At 41.6% G+C, this 20,630-nt stretch overlaps 1 protein-coding gene across 1 annotated transcript; it reads left to right on the top strand.

Moving 5' to 3' along the window:
- The first annotated feature begins 5,478 nt into the window (after positions 1-5,478).
- LOC123922182 (GDSL esterase/lipase At5g22810-like) lies at positions 5,479-19,715 on the top strand. Its single transcript, XM_045974926.1, has 5 exons — positions 5,479-5,626; positions 17,890-17,973; positions 18,475-18,605; positions 18,783-19,016; positions 19,362-19,715. The coding sequence occupies exons 1-5, from the start codon at positions 5,479-5,481 to the stop codon at positions 19,713-19,715; spliced, it is 951 nt and encodes a 316-aa protein (XP_045830882.1).
- The last annotated feature ends 915 nt before the right edge of the window (positions 19,716-20,630 follow it).

Here is a 20,630-nt window from a genome sequence, read left to right as displayed (position 1 = left end):
TTATTCTTCTTACCCATTTCCCCCTAACATCTTACTATCTGGCAATATTCCAATAGCTTTTTTTTTTATTCTTTTACGTGTATCTATGGTTTACATCTAACATTTTCTTAACTGCTGTTTATTTTAATCAAATTAAAAACAATAAGAAATCGACAGTTAATAGTATATGTTTATTTATGTATAACAGTGTAAACGAGTCAAGTGCAAGTAAATTAACTACTACTTGCACTAGGATACATACACAGGGAATTTTTTTTAGTTATAACAGTTGAACAAAAACAAAAGTATTTATCCCAAAAAATATTGTTAGAAAGTTGATCAATAAGCCAAATTTTCTAATAAGCCTAATTTTTTTTTTTTTTGGTAGATAATAAGCCTAATTTATTAATAACTTCCAATGTTTTATTTAGTTAAAATTTAAAGTTCATTTAAAGTTTCAACTGAGACTGAATTATTATGTCGTAAATTTATGAGGGATTAAAATCAATCTTTCATTCTTTATTTTATAAAGGACCAAACTTATATACAGTTTCATATACACTATTCTTATTGTGCTAGATACATGGGGGAAATTATTTTTATTTAAAAACAATTTTCTTTTTCTCTTTTTAATTAAAAAATTGCATCTAAATAAATGTATATAAATTAATTTTGATTAAAACTAAATTTGGAATTGAAGCAACTTATTTGTGTTTGAAGATATCTAAAATATGAAAAAATTGATTTTATAATTCTATAAATCACTTTTATCTGAGTAAAGGGAATCCAGCTAAAGTTAAAATAGTAGTGACGGGGTATCATAGGAATTGCCGTTTCTAAGTTACGTACTTTCTCTGTCAGATTTTGTTCACACCATATTTAGTAATAGTTGTATATTTCTTTTGTCCACGAATTTTGGTAGTATTTTTTGTCTATAAACTTTGTTTTAGAAAATCAAACACTTTACTTAATGAACGATTATTTATTGAAACGAAGATAATAATAGTGAGGGATTTTTGACACAATAATAGTGAGATTGAGGTTATGCTATAAGCTACTTGAAATAACGACTGAAAAATAAGTTATAAGTCAGTAAAATAAGTTATAAACTTTTTTTAAAAAGATTGCTATCAAACAGGTCTTTTAGTTTATAAGCTATAAGCTAGCTTATTGTGATTGCGAAAGAGAAAAACACAAAACATGTTTAAATCACCATATCTCTAAAATATTTGCAGCCCCAGTTACATTTTTTTTTTACAATTTCATCTTGGAAAAAACATCTTCGTAGTTGCTACTTCTTCTTTGATTGTTTTTTATTCACCTTAAACTCTCTTCCTCTATTTCGTTCCTTTTCAAATGTGACGTTTCGGTTGCAAATTTTGGCATGTTATTATTTATTGGGATCTGCATTGCATGCAATCAAAACTGCATACAGTCATGCAGTCAGGACAAACCGTCAGATTAAGATCAGACCATCCTTATGATTAGCAAATGACCTAAGCCTAGCTGCCATCTTAAAAATTATGCAAGATGTCATCATTTTTCCCTCGGCCGACACATAAATGTTCAAACTTCAAAGAAACAAACCAAGTAGTGTCCAATTGGAAAGGAACAGAATATAAGGGTGTACATATTTTTACCATTATTAGCTAGGGATTCAGATTCTTTGTTGTAGTTGCTTTATGCAGTTACACGTAGTAAACGATCTCAAGTTTATGCGGTGTTAGTATGACACTTCAACATAGTTTTTGATCTTATCCATTTGTTTTCAATAAGACGGTCAACAACTTTTGCGTTGACATAGTAACTATGTGAAATTCGATCCTCATTAACGAGTGCTTATCTCATTTTTGTTGAAGGAAAAGTCGAAAATACTTCTATGTTCTAGGTTTTGTATAAAATGGATCAATAAAACGTTTAGTCCATTGTAGAACACAATTATTTGATGCTTTCTCTCTCGACCCCCATGATTCTTTTATAACCCCAATATTCTAATTTTGCCCTTGCAGAAAAATTTGGTTCGCAGAAACCGAATTTTTTCTGGGGCAAATTCATAGTAAATTTTGGTTTTTAGACACCGAAATTTGTTTTAAAGGCAAAAAAAAAAACTTCGATTTCTACAAATCGAAGTTTTTTCAAGAGTAAAATTGGAAATTCCGGGATATAAAAGAAACACGGGGTCGGGAGAGAAAACATCCAATTATTTACTTTGAATTGATCTAATCCTCACAATAACAGTATACACCATTTACTTGCTTTTAAAAAAACTTCTTTCATTTTTCTCTTCACTAATCCATACTTTTAAGAGGAAACTCTTGGTGATTGAGTGAGTCACCAACGATAAATTTTAGGATCATGAAAGCTTAGCTGAAAATATAGTGAAAAACTAAAGTCGATTGTAAACCTTAAATCGACACATTTCTCTAGCCTTCTATATACTCATACACTTTACTTCTCTACCAAATGCTGTGAAACTAATTCTTTCATAAACCTTTCACGTGTGATTATGATAAATGTGCGTAGGTTAGGATAGTGTTGTTAAATGGTGGCCATGGTGGGATGGTGCGGCGGAGTTTTTGAGTTTTGACAACCACCATAGACAATATATATATGAAAGAATGCCTGCCATGGAAGCACCATAGGCCGCGATGGCATCTTTATATGACGGAAATTTGTCCTTCCTCCATATTCCGCCATCGCCCATTGGCAACACTGAATTAGGTTGATAAGACACAAAGCAACACCTCCTTTTGCCTCAACAAAGAAACTACTTTGAAGTTTCGAAAGAATCTAACCAAGCCTTTTAAATCTTTTAGGTTTTCATTTACTGATGTTGCTAATATTGCCAATATTTGAAATTCTTTTTCTACTTTTCTTTGTCCTCCTTTTAGGTTTGAATATTTTTTGTAATATTATTAATTGCAACGATTAGATATGTTACTTTCTCTTTGTAAACATAATAAAATGTTATTTGCGTACGTAGCCTGTCTAAAATACATCGACATTAGGTATATATACGAGCTCCATTCAAGTTTGCTACTGCTGATGAGTTTAGAGAGAATGCCAAATTTTAATTTATGTTGTCATGTCATGGCAAAGGAAAGTACGATAGTTGCATTTTTAACTCTTGGTAGTACTGTTCTTGGTCCTGTTTTGCCGTCAAAATTCCCATCGAAATACAGACAGGTGAAATTATAGATTATTGATTTGGACAATGATGCTAACAAGGCAGCTATGAAATATGGTTAATCAGAGTAGCTTATTAACCACTTCATCCCAATGTTTGATCAACTTAACAAAAAACATTTGATCAACTTAAAAGAACACCACGTTTGAAAACTGGACATTTGAAACTTAATTCGAGATTTCGAGTAGTCCGATAACGGAGGCTAAATAATTAAGAGAATAGTGTTTTCTTTTCTTCTTTTTTTGTGCAGAAGAATTACAAGAGATCGCATTTTTCAGTCAAACATTATGAGAACGCTTTTAATCTGTTGTAGTGGAGAACGCTATTGGGCGGTTGCATAAAAGTTCATATATTTTCACACATTACTCTATGGCTTTTTCAAGCTAAACAAATTGAATTCAAGGAATGATACAAATATTGAGATAGACCCAGCAAAGTGAGACCTCTTTATCAACTTCTGACGAATCAAATCTTGTTAAAGAAACCAAGAACCAATCAAAATCCAAATCGAGGGATGTTCACTCGACGGGGGAGAGCCCCACGAGCACATGAATTAACAACAACACCAGCGACTACTACTGTAAACATGAACTGGAGTACCTACGCACCTAGCCCCGTCAAGCAAATTAGGCCGAATTGGGTCTTGTCGACTGCCGACACAGAAATGACCCAATAAAAAAAGACAATTCATAAATTCATTGGACAAAAAAAAAGACATCAAAATTTATTGTTTTACAAGTTTTAAAAAAAGACATAAATATTCAAGAATTTGCTTAGATACACGAAGCGGTTTGAGCTCCACCCCTTTAGTTGGTTTGCCCCGCCGAACTCGCTTGAAAAGCGGGGCAAGCACGGGGCGGACTGACCCACAAGTTACATAAAAAAATAAATTAGTAGTAAGATGATCCAACTCAATAAAATACAACAATTAATTAAAGTGAATTTAGGTTTTTTTTCTGTTCATTCATACAACTGGTCGGGACGGGCTGTGATTTTAGACTCGGCCGCCTAAGTTGGATCGGCTCGTCTCATTCCGCTTTTAGATGGGCTTAAGCGGGCCGAGCCTAAACGGGGCGGGCTTGCCCGCTTTGCCACCCCTGACTTAACTTGTAAAATATTTCATCCGGTCACTATTATTAACAAAAAACAATTTTTTAGGTCCATTGAAAAAATAATGTATCATGTCTATTATTGATCAGATACATTATTTTTTTAATAAACTTATAAAATAATTTTTTGCTTATAATAGTAATCGAAAAGGAGTAATGAAAAGAAATTGATTTAACAAGGCACCCATTACAAAACTTGTAAAACAGTAAATTTTTGTCTTTTCTTTTTCTCTAGTGAATTTATGAATGAATTGTCTTAAAATTGATTCATCGTTGTTGAAAATAACATCTGTTAAAAAAAATGGTTGAAAGAAATGAATGTATTTAAAAAAATAATTGGGTTAAATGCAACACAGATGGTTCAGCGTTGGGTAGCCCCGGTCTTGCTTCTTGTGGGGGTATTTTTAGAGACTATACTGCTACTTTTCTTGGAGGGTTTTCTATTAATATTGGAAACTCTTACGCCCTTCATGCTGAACTTATAGGTGTTATGAGTGCTATTGAGATCGTTCATTCAAAAGGGTGGAACAATCTTTGGATTGAATCCGATTCACAATTGGTTAATTTAGCTTTTAAGTCCGCCCACATTGTCCCTTGGAAGCTTCGTAATAGATGGTTCAATTGCTTGACGTTGACTAAAACCATGCATTTTAGAGCGACTCACATTTATCGTGAAGGGAACTGTTGTGCAGATAGAATGGCTGCTTTAGGCATTAATGTTAATGGTTTTTACTGGCGGGACAATGTTCCGCCGAGTGTTCAAGGAGATTATATTAGTAATTTAATGGGTCTTCCGTCTTTTAGATTTCATTAAATCCACTGCACTCTTTTTCCCTATCCTTGGTTTTATCCCTTGGGGTTTTCCAGAAAAAGTTTTTAATGAGGTAGTGGCAGGTTCCTTGTATTATTGTTTCCTTGGGTTTTGGTCTAGTCCCCCAAGTTTGTCTTTTTTTCTTTCTTTTTAATAAATTTATTAGGGTGCTGCAAATGATAGGTGATGATTATGGGTGCCAAAATAGTTTGGATGTCATAATTATCATGTGATGCCTATGCACGCTAATGTTTTATAAAAAAAAAATTGCAAACAAATTTTAGTAAAATGGATTGCTATATATATATGACGTACCTTTGGGTGTATTTGCATACCTTCTCAACTTATTTTCATTTGCTAAAGAAAAGAGTACATATACATATATTGAAAATATGGGTTATTTAATTGCTTTCTCAACTTATTTTCTTGTTCTTCTATTTGTTTCCATTAATGGAAAACCTCTAGTGCCTGCATTGTTTTTCTTTGGAGATTCTGTTCTTGATGTTGGCAACAATAACAATTTACCTACTATTATTCAGGGCCGGCTCCGAGATTTTGGAGGCTCATGACAAATAATAAAAATGGACCCCTAATAATAAATACATTTTTTTTAAATAAAAAAAACATCATTTATATGAATTGTAAATAATATTAGCAACATCAAAATTGGTATTTCTTATGCCATTTTTGAGGATTTGCAATAAAACTTTTGATGTTAAAAAAAAAATTATTTATCTATGTAACTAACATAAAAAAAAGTCATATTTCGCAACGTTAAAATTGAACCGATAAATAAAAAATTGAAAGATAATTAATAAATGAAATTATTATAATATCCATTAGGAAACAATTATAAAACAAATAGGCATATTATGCTAAAAAGTAAACAAAAAAACTACAGAGTATGGGTATAATTAATAAATGAAATTATTATAATATCCATTAGAAAACGATTATACAACAAGGAGAATGTTAACTTGTGCCCTTAAGGCACATGTTAAGGAAGCAAAAATAGAAATTATTAAATGCTAATTTGTGCATTTTAACTTTTGAAGCATTAAATTTCTTGTATCATTAAATGTTGAATTTCTATTTTAGTATATCTTAACATGTGACTTAAGGGCACATGTTAACAAGACCCATAAAACAAAGGAAATGCTCTTTAATGCGAAAAAAACTAGTCGTAAAAAAATGCGAATCAATGCCATTGGTCAACCAATCCACATGCCCCTTTGATTTCCGCACCACAACCACATGCAATTTTCAGCAACCTATAAATGCGTGACACGTATCTGTTCGGGACGTTTGTGAATCAATTCATTCGCTGTAAACAAATAGGCATATTATGCTAAAAAGTAAACAAAAACACTACAGAGGGTATCAAACACGGACCCCATCATCCTAGAAACTTAGCAACAATCCGCGCACCAAGGAGCCATTGGATTTCTCTTGTAATATTGTCTCCGGAAATCTATATAACCAATACTACGATTTGTTGGGCTGATAAAAAAATTTTGAGACCCCAATTTTTTGAAGGCCCTGGGCTCGGACCCTGCTTGCCCTGGCCCAAAACCGGCCATGCTATTATTAGACCCAATTTCTTACTGATCGTGTAGACCAGAAAGATGCGACCTTGCCGGCGTTTGCGGTGGTTGAGAGCGTTTGAGACCCCTGTTGGAGCGGAGGGGGGTTGTGTACCTGCAGGCACTCCGACGCTCAAGTCAGTATGTGTGTAAGGTTTTCTTAGCTATAAAAAATGCGTACCTTGCAAATGAAGTGGAGATGCATATATATAGCCCCCAGCGCTGGGCTAAGGCCCTTGATGGCATTAATGGCCATCAAGTGGCTGCCGGAAAACGGCCAAGGAGCCATGATGTGCAGTTAATGCTCATCATTCCGGTTTACGGCCGTTACAATACGCAAGGGTATCTGACCGTTAGGACGTGCTCGGATGGTATATGTGTTCGACACCCTCTGACGCTCGAGCTCTAAGCTCGGCCCAGAACAGGAGCCCCCCAAGTCGTTATGCTCGTAGGCGAGGGTAATGACTTGAAGCTTTATCGATTCATCTCGATTTACCGAACGTAACAGATCCGAGCTGGGCAGCTGAATTTTCGCAGTGTCCCTGTGGTCAAAGTCAAGCTTTGGAAAGGGAAAATCGTTTATTCCAAGTGGTCAATCCTAGGTTTCTGCAGCCGCCTCTCGCATTTATGGGATGTCAGGTGTGGTGACTGGTCCTTTGGGCGGCAAGCTTTGCTATAAATACTTGCTTATCCTTTGGCTTCCCATATCCTGAGTTTGAAGGCTAGCGATGGATAATTGGGATTCCAAGAAGGTTGTTGCTGATGGTTCTGAGTCTCGAAGAGGAAAAAAGAGAGCGGAGGTTCCTAAGCCTGCGCCGGCTCGTTCTCAAAAGGGGAAAGAAGCTAAGGTGATGTTCCCTTCCTCGGATACTTCTGATACCTCAAGTTCCGACGAATCGGCGGATTTCATTGGGGCAATCGAGGAGTTCCTGAGGGCTCGTCAATCTCCCCACCTCTATCCTCCCGGCCTTGCCTCTAGTGAAGGAGGGTCCCAGGTTGGGAAAGAGGCTAAGATATGGCCAGAGGAGGTGCTGTGGACTGATTCGGATTCCGCAATTAGCTCAGGTTCCGAGCACGAGGATTAGGTGCTCGGTTCCCCTTGTAATCCTCTTCCCTTTGTAATGGACTATTATTAATAAAACAATTCTCCTTTAAATTTTCCGAGCATAGTTTATTTGCATTCATGCTTTATGTATGCTCTTAATTTAATAATGTCGCGAATTTTCCGAACCATTCCGAGCGGACTTTCGATCGAAAAATTATACTCCTTGTTCGAGCATGTTTTCGATTTTACGAATTTGTCGAGGAGCGCGGTGTTCTTATTCGATTGCTGCGGCTTTCCCCGTATTTTTAGCAAAGAAATAAGGGGAAGGATTCCGAGGATCTTGCGTTTCCTTATTTGGTCGCAATTTTCTCGGGATGTGGTGTCTTGGATTTCGCGAGATTTGCGCGAGCAGACGGATGTGACTTGAAAGGACGAGTCGCTTCGTTTCCTCTCGCCACGTGTAAAGACTATTTACATAGCACTTGAGTGTCTATAACTGAGATTTGAATCTCGAGGTCGGCCTGAACCGTTGGATTTTCGCGCCTTTTCGTTTCTCCTGAGACTAAATCTGGGTCACTTGATCGTAATTGATCTGGACTGTTGGATCGATCTGACGGTCCAGATGGGAGTGGCGTGATTTTACCTATGCGGGACCGTTCGCCTATATATAGGAGGGAGGTTTTTTCGTTTGAAACTTTACAGTTTCTCACTTACTTTCTCTATCATTTTGCCTTTCCGGTTCAAGCTTTCTCTGGTGGTTTTCTACTACAAACTCCTTACTCCTATCTTCATTTGATCAACAAGTAAGTGTTTTATCCTTTTAATCTTTGAAGATTTTGTTTGGATTTTACTTTGGATTGTTGTAGGTAGTTCACGCGGTGTAGGGCTGTAGTATGTTTCCTGTGTAGTCTGGGTAGTCTTTTTGATGGTTGTAGGTGGTGATTAGCACCCTTTTCCCCCCAAAAGAGGGGTTTTTCGCGGTTTTCCGGCGAGAAATCGCTATTTTTACCAACTGACGGTTGGGTTTTGGCTTAGAACAGTGTCGAGCACCACATGCGTTTCGTGCTCGGTTGTTTGTATGAACTTAGCGTCCGGAGAGATTATTTTATCCCTTTCCGTTTCCGCGTAGGCTTTTATTGAGATCCTCGCCCTTTCACTTGATTTGGCGGTGGAAGGGTGGATTTGAATGTCGAATTCACTTTTCCTTCTGCTTTTTCAGGTTTTTCTTAGATGGCTGAGGGATCTCAAAGTCAAGTCTCGTTTATAGATCAACAACCGTCCTCGTCAATCCGTATCCGAGCCGACCTTTCGTGGGTGGCGGATGAACCCAGAGAGACAGAGTCGGTTTATCAGAATTGCGAGAGTGACATCCCAGAGACAATGTGCACGGATATACAGACTCCTCCTACCGAGGATTTTGAAGTGCGGATTCCTACTGCTCGTCATAGGATCTGCAGCAATTGGGCTTGGGGAACGATTCCCATGTACGAGATTGCCTTCAAGCATCTGGGAATTCGGCTGCCCTTCACAGATCTGGAGGTGTCCATTTTTCGTCATCTTCGGTTGGCTCCTTCTCAACTTCACCCGAACTCACTGGCCTTTATCAAGGCTTTTGAAAAAACTGCCGAGTATTTGGGTTTGGGCCCTACCTTGCCTTTATTTTTCTACCATTTTGGCCTTCAACGGAGCTGTCCTCGGGGGGAACAGGCGAAAGGGAAGCTCGTGAAGGGAGCCCCGGTACCGGATACCAAGCATGGATGGGTTTCTTTGAGGCAACGGAAACGCCTCTTTGATATGTTTGACGAGTCGGTTCGGGGGTTTAAGTCCGTTTTTTATGGAGTTAGGCCAATAACGACGAAAGGTTGGAACAATTTCGTTCGTAGGGGGCATCGAATCGATGAGCTGGGACAGGAAGTGCTTGACGAGCAGGGGCTCCCTATTGAGGAGGATTTTGCCAGATTTCCTTTCTATTGGCGCAGGGATCATTATTCCATGCCGACCAAAGAATTCGTGTTTACGCTGGGAGCGTTGTCAGCTGAGGAGAGAGCTGACTATAAAAAATTATTAGAGTTTGTGGAGGGCTTGCCTTCGTTCCTTCTGAGTGACTCGAATGGCGAGCCTTTGCTTGGGGAAGATGGTCGAAGGTTGACCTGCCCGAAGGTGATCGCTACGAAAGAGTTGCTCGCTTGCGACACCTCGGAGGAATTGACCGTTTTTTGGAGTATGCTCGTGGCTTTCTTTTATTTATTTCTTACCAACTGTTTTCGCTTCTTTTATTTGCTCGCCTTTCGTTTTGCTGACTTGCTCTGGTTTGTGTAGGTACAATGACCAGTGGATCTGCCGCTCTCCGCAAAGCTCGTGCTGCTAAGAACAAGAGGGAGGCGAGCAGTGCTGCTACAACTTCTTCTGCCCCTCACTCTCCCACAGCCTCTAACATGGATCGCTCGAAAAGGATCCGATTGGAGGAGGAAACCTCTTCTCGTCAAGAGCTTGAGGTAGTGGATCTTTCTGGCCAGGATGATCCTCCTCGCCGCGGACCTCACAGGTTGTCTGCTGGTGTGCCTGCCGAAGATTTCGTCCTTCCTCCAATCTATGCTCATGATAGACTGCTGACCGGAGAGACCAAAGTGAAGATTGATCCAGCGGATGAGGCCATCCTCTCGGATATGGGTCCCGAAGCTCTCCGGACTGAAATTGCCGCCCAATCCATGGCTCTGCTCAAATTAGTCGAGGTGGCAACCTTTTTGAATGGTCGGGAGTGCAAGTATTTTGAGGAAAGGAATGAAGCTCGCAAGGAGTTGCCTTTGTTGCAGCGGAGGTTGGCAGAATCCGAGGCCTCCTGCGAGGTGTTCAGGGAAGAGCGCAAGACCCTCTCGGCCAACCTTAAGGAAGCGGAGGATAGGCTCAAGACGGTTTCGGAGGAGAGGGACAGTGCTGTGCAGAAGGTTGAGGAGCAGAAGGCTATGATTGGCGAGCTGACAGGGAAGTTGGAGAGGCTCCAAGTCACTGGGGTTGTTGAAGATCGGGAGAAGGAGCTCGATCCTCAAGGGGAGTATGCCTCCTCCTCTCGTGCTGATCTGATCGCCAAGATCCAGGAGCTTGAGTCCAACATGGTGGCTGCTGCAGCTTTTAGTTTCAGCAACGCGGTGGCTCAGCTCAGGATTCTCAACCCGGGTTTGATCGAGGAGGGTTTAGATGAAGAGAAGGAGGTGCGGGATGGAGCTATTGTTACTCCTGATGATGATGAAGTGTAAATTTGTTTTTCTTTCTTTATTTTGTCCGGGCGTTTGCTCTTCTGATGTAACCGACAATTATGGCCCTCCGGGGTCTTTAAATATCAGTATTTTTAATTTATTTCCTGCCTTTCCGCCTTTATCTCATATCTAGATTTAGGGTTTGTATGGCGATGCTTTTAATTTCCTCTGAATGTCGAATCGATCGTTCGTATGCTCGACGCTTTTGAGCTTATGCTTTGATTGTTTTTTCATTACAACGACCTGAACGTTTGCTGTCTTCTTATTTGCGCTCGACTAGCTTTGAGGTTTTTAACTTGATAATTTTCCAAACATTCTATACGCCGAACTATTCGTTTCTTCGCGCTAGTGTATGCATGGATGGTGGTCATCGTTGCGGTAGCTGGTACCGCTTGATGCCGGGCTTAGAAGGTGCGGGGAACCATTCTAAGTGTTTGGAGATGTTAATCCAAACTAACAACGAGGAGAGGGGCTGTTGTTAAGCTTTCCTCCTCGGGGTGTGAACATCCCATCGCGAGCTGGGGTTCTACCGGGGCGTGTACTATGACGATGGTGCTCCGTGGTCTAGAGCTTTCCTCGCCAACATCATCGAGCTCAAAAACGTCTCGACTTTGTTTTATGTTTTAAGATTCATGCCCGTACCTAAGCACTCCTCCGTTGTATAGGCGTGCTTCTCATGGGCGAAGACACAGCCTTCGTCGAGGGGTGACTTTGAGTTCCCCTCAACTGTAGTATTGTTTGAGCTTTTCGGCATTCCAAGGTCGAGGAACTTCTTTTCCGTAAAGATATTCCAAATAATAGGCACCGTTTTCGGTTTTGGCTCGAACACGATAAGGTCCCTCCCAATTTGCCGCGAGTTTACCTTTACGAGAATCTTTTTGGTTGCGTCGGAGTACTAGTGTCCCAACGTCAAATTCTCGCTTGATGACCTTTTTGTCATGCCGTTTTGCTATTTTTTGTTTCAAAGTAGCTTCTCGGAGGGCTGCGCCGTCTCGGAGTTCTTCCAAGAGGTCGAGCTCCTCTCTGAGCATTTCGTGGTTGTCTTCCCCTTCGAGGGGTACTTCTGTTCGGAAGGAGGATGCTCCGGTTTCTACTGGAATTACGGCCTCTGTTCCGTACGTCAGTCGGAAGGGCGTTTCTCCCGTTGTAGAATGTGGAGTGGTTCGGTAAGACCAGAGTACGCTGTGTAGTTCTTCTGTCCATTTTCCCTTTGCTTCATCCAACCTTCTTTTGAGTCCTCGTAGTATAACCCTATTTGCAGCTTCGGCTTGGCCGTTCGTTTGAGGGTGTTCGACAGAGGTGAAATGTTGGGTTGTTCCTATTTTTGCCATAAATTCTCGCACTTTCTTGTCCGTGAATTGAGTCCCGTTATCTGTAACGACAACTTGAGGGATCCCAAACCTCGCAAGTATATTGCGTTTGAAGAATCGCAACACGTTGAATGTTGTGATGTGGGCGAGAGGTTCGGCTTCGATCCATTTCGTGAAGTAGTCGACAGCTACTATTAAGTATTTATTTTGTCCTGCTGCCGTTGGAAACGGTCCTAAGAGGTCCATCCCCCACCAAGAAAACGGCCACGGGGACGATAGCGTCTTTAGCTCGTTTGGAGGGGCCAAGTGCATATCTCCGTGGCGTTGGCATTTGTCGCATTTTTTGACATGCTCTTTTGCGTCTGTTTGCATGGTAGGCCAGTAGAATCCTGCTCGCAAGGCCTTTCTGGCCAAGGAGCGTCCACCGGTGTGTTGACCGTTTATTCCTTCGTGGATCTCGCCGAGGATCGAGGCTACCTCGCTTTCCTCGACACACCTTAGCAGAGGGATGGAAAATCCTCGGCGGTACATTTTTCCATTTAGGATTACATATGCGCAGGCTCTCCTTTTTATCTTAGCCGCCTCCTTCTTATCAAGTGGGAGGTTTCCAGTGTTCAGAAACTCGAACACGGGTGTCATCCAGCTGTTGGCGTCGATCTCGCATATCAGGAATACCTCGGTGGGTTTCACTATGCTTGGTTTGGATAGCGTTTCCTGAATAAGCGATTGATTTCCACCTTTCTTTTTCTTAGTGCTTGCGAGCTTTGATAAGATATCTGCTCTTGCATTGTGTTCGCGAGGAACGTGCTTGATTTCGGTTTGTCTGAATTTGGTTAATTTTTCTTTGATCAAGTTTAAATATTCCGTGAGTCGCTCGTCTTTTGTTTGGTATTCCCCGGTTATTTGTGATGCGACGAGCTGTGAATCCGTGAATATCTTAATTTCCTCGGCTTCCATATCCTGAGCCAACCTTAATCCTGCCAAGAAAGCTTCGTATTCGGCTTGATTGTTTGTGGTTGGAAAGGCGAGTTCGAGTGAAACTTCTATGAGCACTCCCTCACCGCTTTCGAGTATGATACCTGCGCCACTCCCTTGTGGATTTGAGGATCCATCTACGAAGATGGTCCATTTGTTTTTATCCGGGGTAGATGACGTGGTCATTTCGGCTATGAAGTCTGCTAGCACTTGAGCTTTTAAGGCCTTTCTGCTTTCGAAAAAGATTTCGAATTCGGACAACTCGAGCGACCATTTTAGCATTCGTCCTGTCATATCTGGCCTCGCGAGGAGTTGCTTAATTGGTTGATCAGTTCGGACAACGATGGAGTGAGCTAAGAAATAGTGTCTTAGTTTCCTCGCGGCCATGACTACTGCTAAGGCCGTTTTTTCAATCTGTAAATACCGGAGTTCTGGTCCTTGCAGAGCCTTACTCACGAAATAGACGGGTTTTTGCCCTTGCTCGGTTTCTCTTATGAGAACGGCGCTGATGGCCTCCGATGCTACGGCGAGATAAAGATATAATGTTTCCCCTTCGTTGGGTCGTGTTAGGACTGGAGGTTCGGACAGTGCTCGTTTTAAATGTTGTAGCGCATCCTCGCATTCCTTTGTCCATTCAAATGCGGATTCTTTTCGAAGTAATTTGAATAAAGGTAGCGCGTGTTGAGCGGATTTTGCGACAAAACGAGATAAGGCTGTGAGCATCCCGTTTAATGATTGGATTGATTTCTTTGAGTCCGGCGTAGGGAATTCAAAGAATGCTCTGCATTTATCGGGGTTAGCTTCGATTCCTCTTTCGGTTAAGTAAAACCCGAGGAATTTCCCAGCTTTTACGCCGAACGTGCATTTTTCAGGATTGAATCTCATGTTATACTTTCTCGCTTGGTCGAACACTCTTTTTAGGTGGGCTGTATGATCGACTTCCTCTTCGGATTTGACGATCATATCATCCATGTAGACTTCGAGCATGTCACCGATTTCATTATTGAAGACTTTGTTCATCATCCTTTGGTATGTGGCGCCTGCGTTTTTAAGCCCGAAAGGCATTACGTTGTAATAATAATTACCGGATTCGGTCATAAACGCTGTTTTCTTTTTATCGATTTCAGCCATTTTTATTTGATTATAACCCGAGTACGCGTCCATAAACGATAGTAATTTAAATCCTGAAGAATTATCTACTAATTTGTCTATGTTAGGTAAAGGGTAAGCGTCTTTAGGGCAAGCCCTATTAAGATCGGTATAATCAACACACATGCGCCATTTTCCATTCGATTTCTTAACAAGTACAACATTGGATAGCCAGGTGGTATACCTAGCTTCCGAAATGAAATTTGCCTCGAGGAGGTCTTTTACAGCTTTTTCGGCAACCTCCGCTTTTTCGGGAGACTGCTTCCTACGCCGCTGAACAACGGCAATAGCCCTAGGATCTAAAGTCAACTGGTGACAAGCGACCTCAGGGTCGATACCAGGCATCTCTGCAGCGCTCCAGGCGAACAGTTCAGCATTGTCCTTAAGGCAGGCGATCAGCTGCTTTTTGACCAAGTCGGGGAGTCCAGTTCCAATCTTGATCCCTTTGAGGGGGTCTTCGCCCAAGGGCACCAGTTCGAAATCTCCGTCCGGGATGGGGCGGTAGATTTTCTTTTCAGCATCGGCGAGGTCCTTCTGTTTTTCTTCTTGATGCTCCTTTTTTGTGAGTCGAGCATCGATGTCGATGGAACCTCCAATAGTGTTTACCCCCGGATTTTTCTTATCAGTTTTCTTGGGGGTTGCCACGGTGCTCAGATTCTTCGCCGCGGCCTCGAAGCATCTCCTCGCAGCAGCTATGTCGCCGTTGATGGTGGCGACCTGGCCGTCCAGTGTGTAGTATTTCAGCTTCAAGTGAACGGTGGACGATACAGCAAATAGCTCTGCTAAAGTAGTTCTGCCGATAATGCAGTTGTACAGCGAGGGACAGTCGACGACCATGAATTGCGTCCTCACGGATTTCATAGCCTTTTCTTCGCCGAAGGTGACGATGAGGTCCACGTATCCCCAAGGTTTGGTAGTCGACCCATTGAACCCCTGAAGGTCGGGTCCTACATATGGAACCAAGTTCTTCTCCGACAGCTGTAGGGTTTTGAATAGCCCCGAGTACATTACGTCGCACGAGCTCCCCTGATCTACGAGGATGCGGTGGACGTCGAAGTTTGCCATGCGAGCCCTCACCAACAGTGGTATCTGATAGTTTGGTGAGCCCCCAGGAACTTCTGATTTGTAGAAGGTCAGCGGGTCGGAGTCTCCCTCAGGTTTGGTGACGGTGATGGGAGTCACCGAGCAAACGTTTTCCAGCTCCTCGAACTTCCTTTTTACCGAGCCGAGGGTGATTTTGTTTAGCCCTCCACCTGTTATCACCAGTGCTTTCGGGAAATTTTCCCATGAGCCATTCAGGTGGGCGTTGAAATGCCTCAGGAGCGCTCCCTCGTCTGACCCCGGGGATGGGAGTGGAATTTCAGGCGCTGAGATGGCAAGCGCCTGAGGGACGATGCCTCTGTTTTCCTGCTCGGGAACATCAATGGCCATTGCGACCTCTTGAGGCTCCCACCTTGGTTGTTGTTGTTGTTGTTGTGCTTGTTCGTCATTCTGAACATATCTTCGGGCATAACCCTTTTGTATCAGAATCTCGATGGCATCTTTTAAGTGGACACAGTCCTCAGTGACGTGTCCATGGCTTTTATGATAGCGACAAAATTTCGTCCTATCAGTATTTGCCTTCATGGGCTGCTGTCTTGGGAAGTGGATCCCAGCCTTTTTGAAGTCCGCAGCGGAGACTTCGGCGAAAATGCGATCTCTTGACGCATTCAGTGGAGTGTATGTTGTGAATTTTCCCCGAGGAGGTTTGGAATCTTTAATCCTTTCCTCCCTTTGCTTTTCGTTACCTCTTCGCGAGGTTCCAGCTTCGTCCTTTTCATGGTTCCTGGTTTTTTCTTGACTTTTAGGCCTCCTGACATCTTTGGCCCTTTGTTTCTCCTCGTAAGTTATGTACTTCTTCGCCTTTTCGAAGAATGCATCCAGCGTTTTCGGCTCTTCGATACCGACAGCTTTAGCAAAGTCGCTGTCCGGATGTAATCCCCTATCGAGAAGATACAGCTTCATGCCCTCCTCGACCTTCACTTCTACGGCTGCTTTGTTGAACCGTTCGAGGTAGGCCCTTAGAGGCTCGTTCTCGCCTTGGATAATGGCCTCGAGGGTTGCTTCAGTTTTTGGGTGACGCCTCGAGGAAGTGAAGTGAGCCCGGAAGCGGGCGCACAGGTCCGACCAATAGTCCACGGATCCTGGCGCCAAGCTCTTGTACCAAGCCATAGCGCCTTTCCTCAGAGTTGTGGGAAAGAGCTTACACTTGATAGAGCCTCGTACATTTCTGTACTCGAGGAGAGCTTCAAGATTTTCGATGTGCTCGTCCGGGTCTGTCGAGCCATCGTAGGTATCCATTGCCGGTGGTTTTTCGAGTCCGACCGGTAGGGGAAGTTCTCGGATCCTTCGGGAGAGGGGGCCTTGGTGACTGTCCCTCTCTTCCGGGGATCGGTTCCTTTGGCGGCGAGGAGGGTTGTCCCTTCTAGGGGAATGTCTCCTCGGCGGGGTGGAGTTTCGAGATATAGCCTCGTTTCTCCTTGGGCTCGACCTCCTTTCGCTTCTGTGGCGAGGTGGTGAGCGAGACCTGGAGTAGGTTCTGCTCCTCACAGGTGTGGGTGAACGGCGAGCTGGGCGAGCTTGCGCCGTGACCCTCGACTCAGCAATTGCGTCGATGCGACGGCTTTGTTGCTCGAGCCTTTGATTCTGCTGCTCGTATCGCTGGTTCTGCTGCAGCAGTAAGTCCGACTGGCGGTTGATTGCATTGACCAGCGCAGCCATCATTTCTTGCATGGGAACGCCCGGAGGGATAGCCACTGCCGGAGTCGCCTGTGGCGGGGTAGCCACAGGGATCTGCGGTTCTTCTGGGTTGTAGGGCTCGTAATGCGCGTCTTGCCCTCCCTGGCCATCTTCCGTTACGGAGGCGAATTGTCCGTCCAGCGGGTGGTACGGCGCGTAGTCCATTGGTTGAGCGTTGTTCTCCGCCACGTGCTCCGGGATTTGATGGTTGTTGACGCCAGCCATTGGTCGCGAAGAGGGTGTTTTCAAGGAAGTTTTAGTTTTTGGTTTGGTTTAAACAGGGAAACTAGCGTCCCCACAGACGGCGCCACTGATCGTGTAGACCAGAAAGATGCGACCTTGCCGGCGTTTGCGGTGGTTGAGAGCGTTTGAGACCCCTGTTGGAGCGGAGGGGGGTTGTGTACCTGCAGGCACTCCGACGCTCAAGTCAGTATGTGTGTAAGGTTTTCTTAGCTATAAAAAATGCGTACCTTGCAAATGAAGTGGAGATGAATATATATAGCCCCCAGCGCTGGGCTAAGGCCCTTGATGGCATTAATGGCCATCAAGTGGCTGCCGGAAAACGGCCAAGGAGCCATGATGTGCAGTTAATGCTCATCATTCCGGTTTACGGCCGTTACAATACGCAAGGGTATCTGACCGTTAGGACGTGCTCGGATGGTATATGTGTTCGACACCCTCTGACGCTCGAGCTCTAAGCTCGGCCCAGAACACTTACCTTGTGGAAAAGACTTTGTAAATCACTACCCAACCGGAAGATTTTCTAATGGAAAGCTTGTTGTCGACTTCGCATGTACTTTTCTTTCCCTTCATAAATAAATCACCACTAATTTAAGCCTCTATATTTCAATTTTATTTTTAGTCTATACAGCGACTTTTAAATCTCTGCATTACAATTATATGTCTTTAATCGCTAAAGAGCGGCTAAAAGCAAAGTTCGCAATTCGTAAGATTAAAAAGTGGTGAGGTCTACTTTACCATTTCATAAATTGAGGGTATATATCCATCAACCAATAAGAACAAGCCACATGAGTGGATTTATATGTGATACCCAAAAAAAAACTTGTAACAAACTTTTGAATTTTGCACATGCGGAGTTGCATATAGCTTGTTCTCATCGGTTGATGGGTATATAGTATATACCCTCAATTTATGAAAGAGTAGATTAGAAAAAACCTTAGATATTGGAACTAAACATTAAAAATCTAAATTTTTTAGGGACTTATGGATATTTGTTTCGTGTTGTTTGGTTTGAATTTGATCAATATTTTAAGAATTAATTTAATTTTTGCAGCTGAAAGTTTGGGATTTAGCACTTACCAACCTGCTTACCTGAGCTTATATTTCAAAGGAAAGAACATCTTGAATGGTGCCAACTTTGCCTCATCTGTTTCTGGTTACCATAACTCAACGGCCAAACTATTCGTACGTAACTCCATTCACTGAAATTTACACTTGAAAAAAACTTCGAAAAACATTTTTCGAAATTTTCCGCGTGTTTTGGGGTAGAAAAGTAATGTGGGGGTGGGAAGAGAAACATTCGTCAAATTTATCGTGATTCAATAATGGTAACCGATGATATTGTTTATATTGTGGATGTAGGGCACACTTACATTGGGCCAACAATTGGAATTCTATAAAGATTACCAAAAACAATTAATGAGAATTGCTGGGAGATTAAATGCATCATCAATTATATCTGGTGGTATATATATTGTTGGTGCTGGGAGTGTTGATTTTTTGATGAACTATTACATAAATCCATGTCTTAACAAGTTTTATATTCCTCATCAATTCGTAGACATTCTTGTTCAAAACTATGCCGATTTCATTCAGGTATTTTTTCCTCTCTTAATTAAAGTTTTAAATTGATATTGTAGAAGTTATCAACAAAAAAATATTTGATAATGCAATCTAAAACTAACATACTCCATCCGTCTCAAAATATAAGTAAAAGTTGGTCAACAAAAGTGAATATATGTGGTCCAAATCTTTAACCAAATACATCAAGTTTCTTTGACTCGTTTTTGTTTATATTTTGGAACGGAGGGAGTATCTTATTTCCCTAGAATATCATTATTTGGGGGATTTTAATTTGGTGCACTAATTGTGTCAATAATGCTTGATCTCCATAATGCAATCTAAAACTAACATTCGAGGTCATTTTGAAATGCTTGACAGAATTTATATGCACTGGGAGCAAGGAGGATTGGTGTAGTGACATTAACCGCAATTGGTTGCTTCCCAACATCCATCAATATCTTTGGATCTCCCGATGACGACAAGTGTGTAGTTGAAATGAACAATGTTGCGGTTTATTTTAATCAAAAGCTCTTCTTAAAATCTGTCAACTTGCGAACAATGCTTCCAGGCCTCAATCTGGTCCCCCTTGATAGCTATCAACCTCTCTATAACCTAGCAACTAAACCATCTGAATATGGTACACAATTTAATATGATAATTAAGCATAATGAGCTAATTTTGTATATTACACTTAATTGCAATTTTGATCCCTTAAAAACAACAACCGGATAATTTTGGCTTCCATTATTTTAAACGATTTTGGCCCTATATATTTTTCTCCTTTGTGATTTGGTAGTTTCCCTTCTATTTTTCCTCAAATTCACACCGGGATAATATTATTTATTGACATAACACTCAAATCTCAAAATTAATGTAAATTTTATTTAATTAAAATGAAAAATGCCATATATTTTTATTTTGAAGAATTAGGAATTTCATTCACTCACGTGTACGAGGTGGTTTTTGACATTTTAAAGAAAAATAGTTAGATATGAGTTTTTTTAAAAAAAAAACATGTCAGATATGAGTTGTGTGCCACAATAATTGATGCTACCTCAACAATAAATTTTGGAGGAAATTGAGAGGAGACAACCAAATTTTTAAAATGGAAAAGAATAAGAGGCCAAAATCACTCAAAAAAGTGGGGGTTAAAATTGTACAATCACAATATTTAGAGGTCAAAAGTGCATTTCAGTTTATATACTATTACTATCTTTGTATCTATTTATAAATCCCTTATAAAAAAATTATTTTTTTTCTCTTAAATAAACCCTATTAAAAATTACTAGAAATTATAATTATTTTTCCATTATACCGTGGTTATGATGCATAAGCCTAAACTTATGCACCATGCATAAACTTGCTTCCTACACCCACCATATTTGCTTCCTACACCAAAAGTCAACCAAAGGTCAGCCCAAGCCTAAAATTAGGCAATCCATTACTCGCGCCCCCCCATATACTACCCCATTACTTGCGCGCCCCCCTTTTGCTTAGCGCACCCCCCAGTTTTTTTTCCTTTTTCTCCTAGATTTCTTGTGAGCCCCCCAATTTTTTTTTCCTCCCCTAGATTTCTAGCGCGCTCCCAATTTTTTTCCCTCCTCCAAACTAGCGCACCCCTCCCCCAAATTTCTAGCGCGCCCCCTG

This window comes from Trifolium pratense, linkage group LG4 (genome assembly GCF_020283565.1).
Source record: "Trifolium pratense cultivar HEN17-A07 linkage group LG4, ARS_RC_1.1, whole genome shotgun sequence".
Lineage (NCBI taxonomy): Eukaryota > Viridiplantae > Streptophyta > Magnoliopsida > Fabales > Fabaceae > Trifolium > Trifolium pratense.
Note: the sequence above shows the minus strand (reverse complement) of the source record. Positions and strands in the feature narration are given on the sequence as shown.

Excerpts from the sequence above, each read along its gene's own strand:
- LOC123922182 (XM_045974926.1), top strand. The coding sequence starts at position 5,479 with ATGGGTTATTTAATTGCTTTCTCAACTTATTTTCTTGTTCTTCTATTT. Across the intron at positions 17,974-18,474 it reads GCTTGTTGTCGACTTCGCAT|CTGAAAGTTTGGGATTTAGC; the intron begins GTACTTTTCTTT and ends TAATTTTTGCAG. Across the intron at positions 18,606-18,782 it reads ACTCAACGGCCAAACTATTC|GGCACACTTACATTGGGCCA; the intron begins GTACGTAACTCC and ends TTGTGGATGTAG.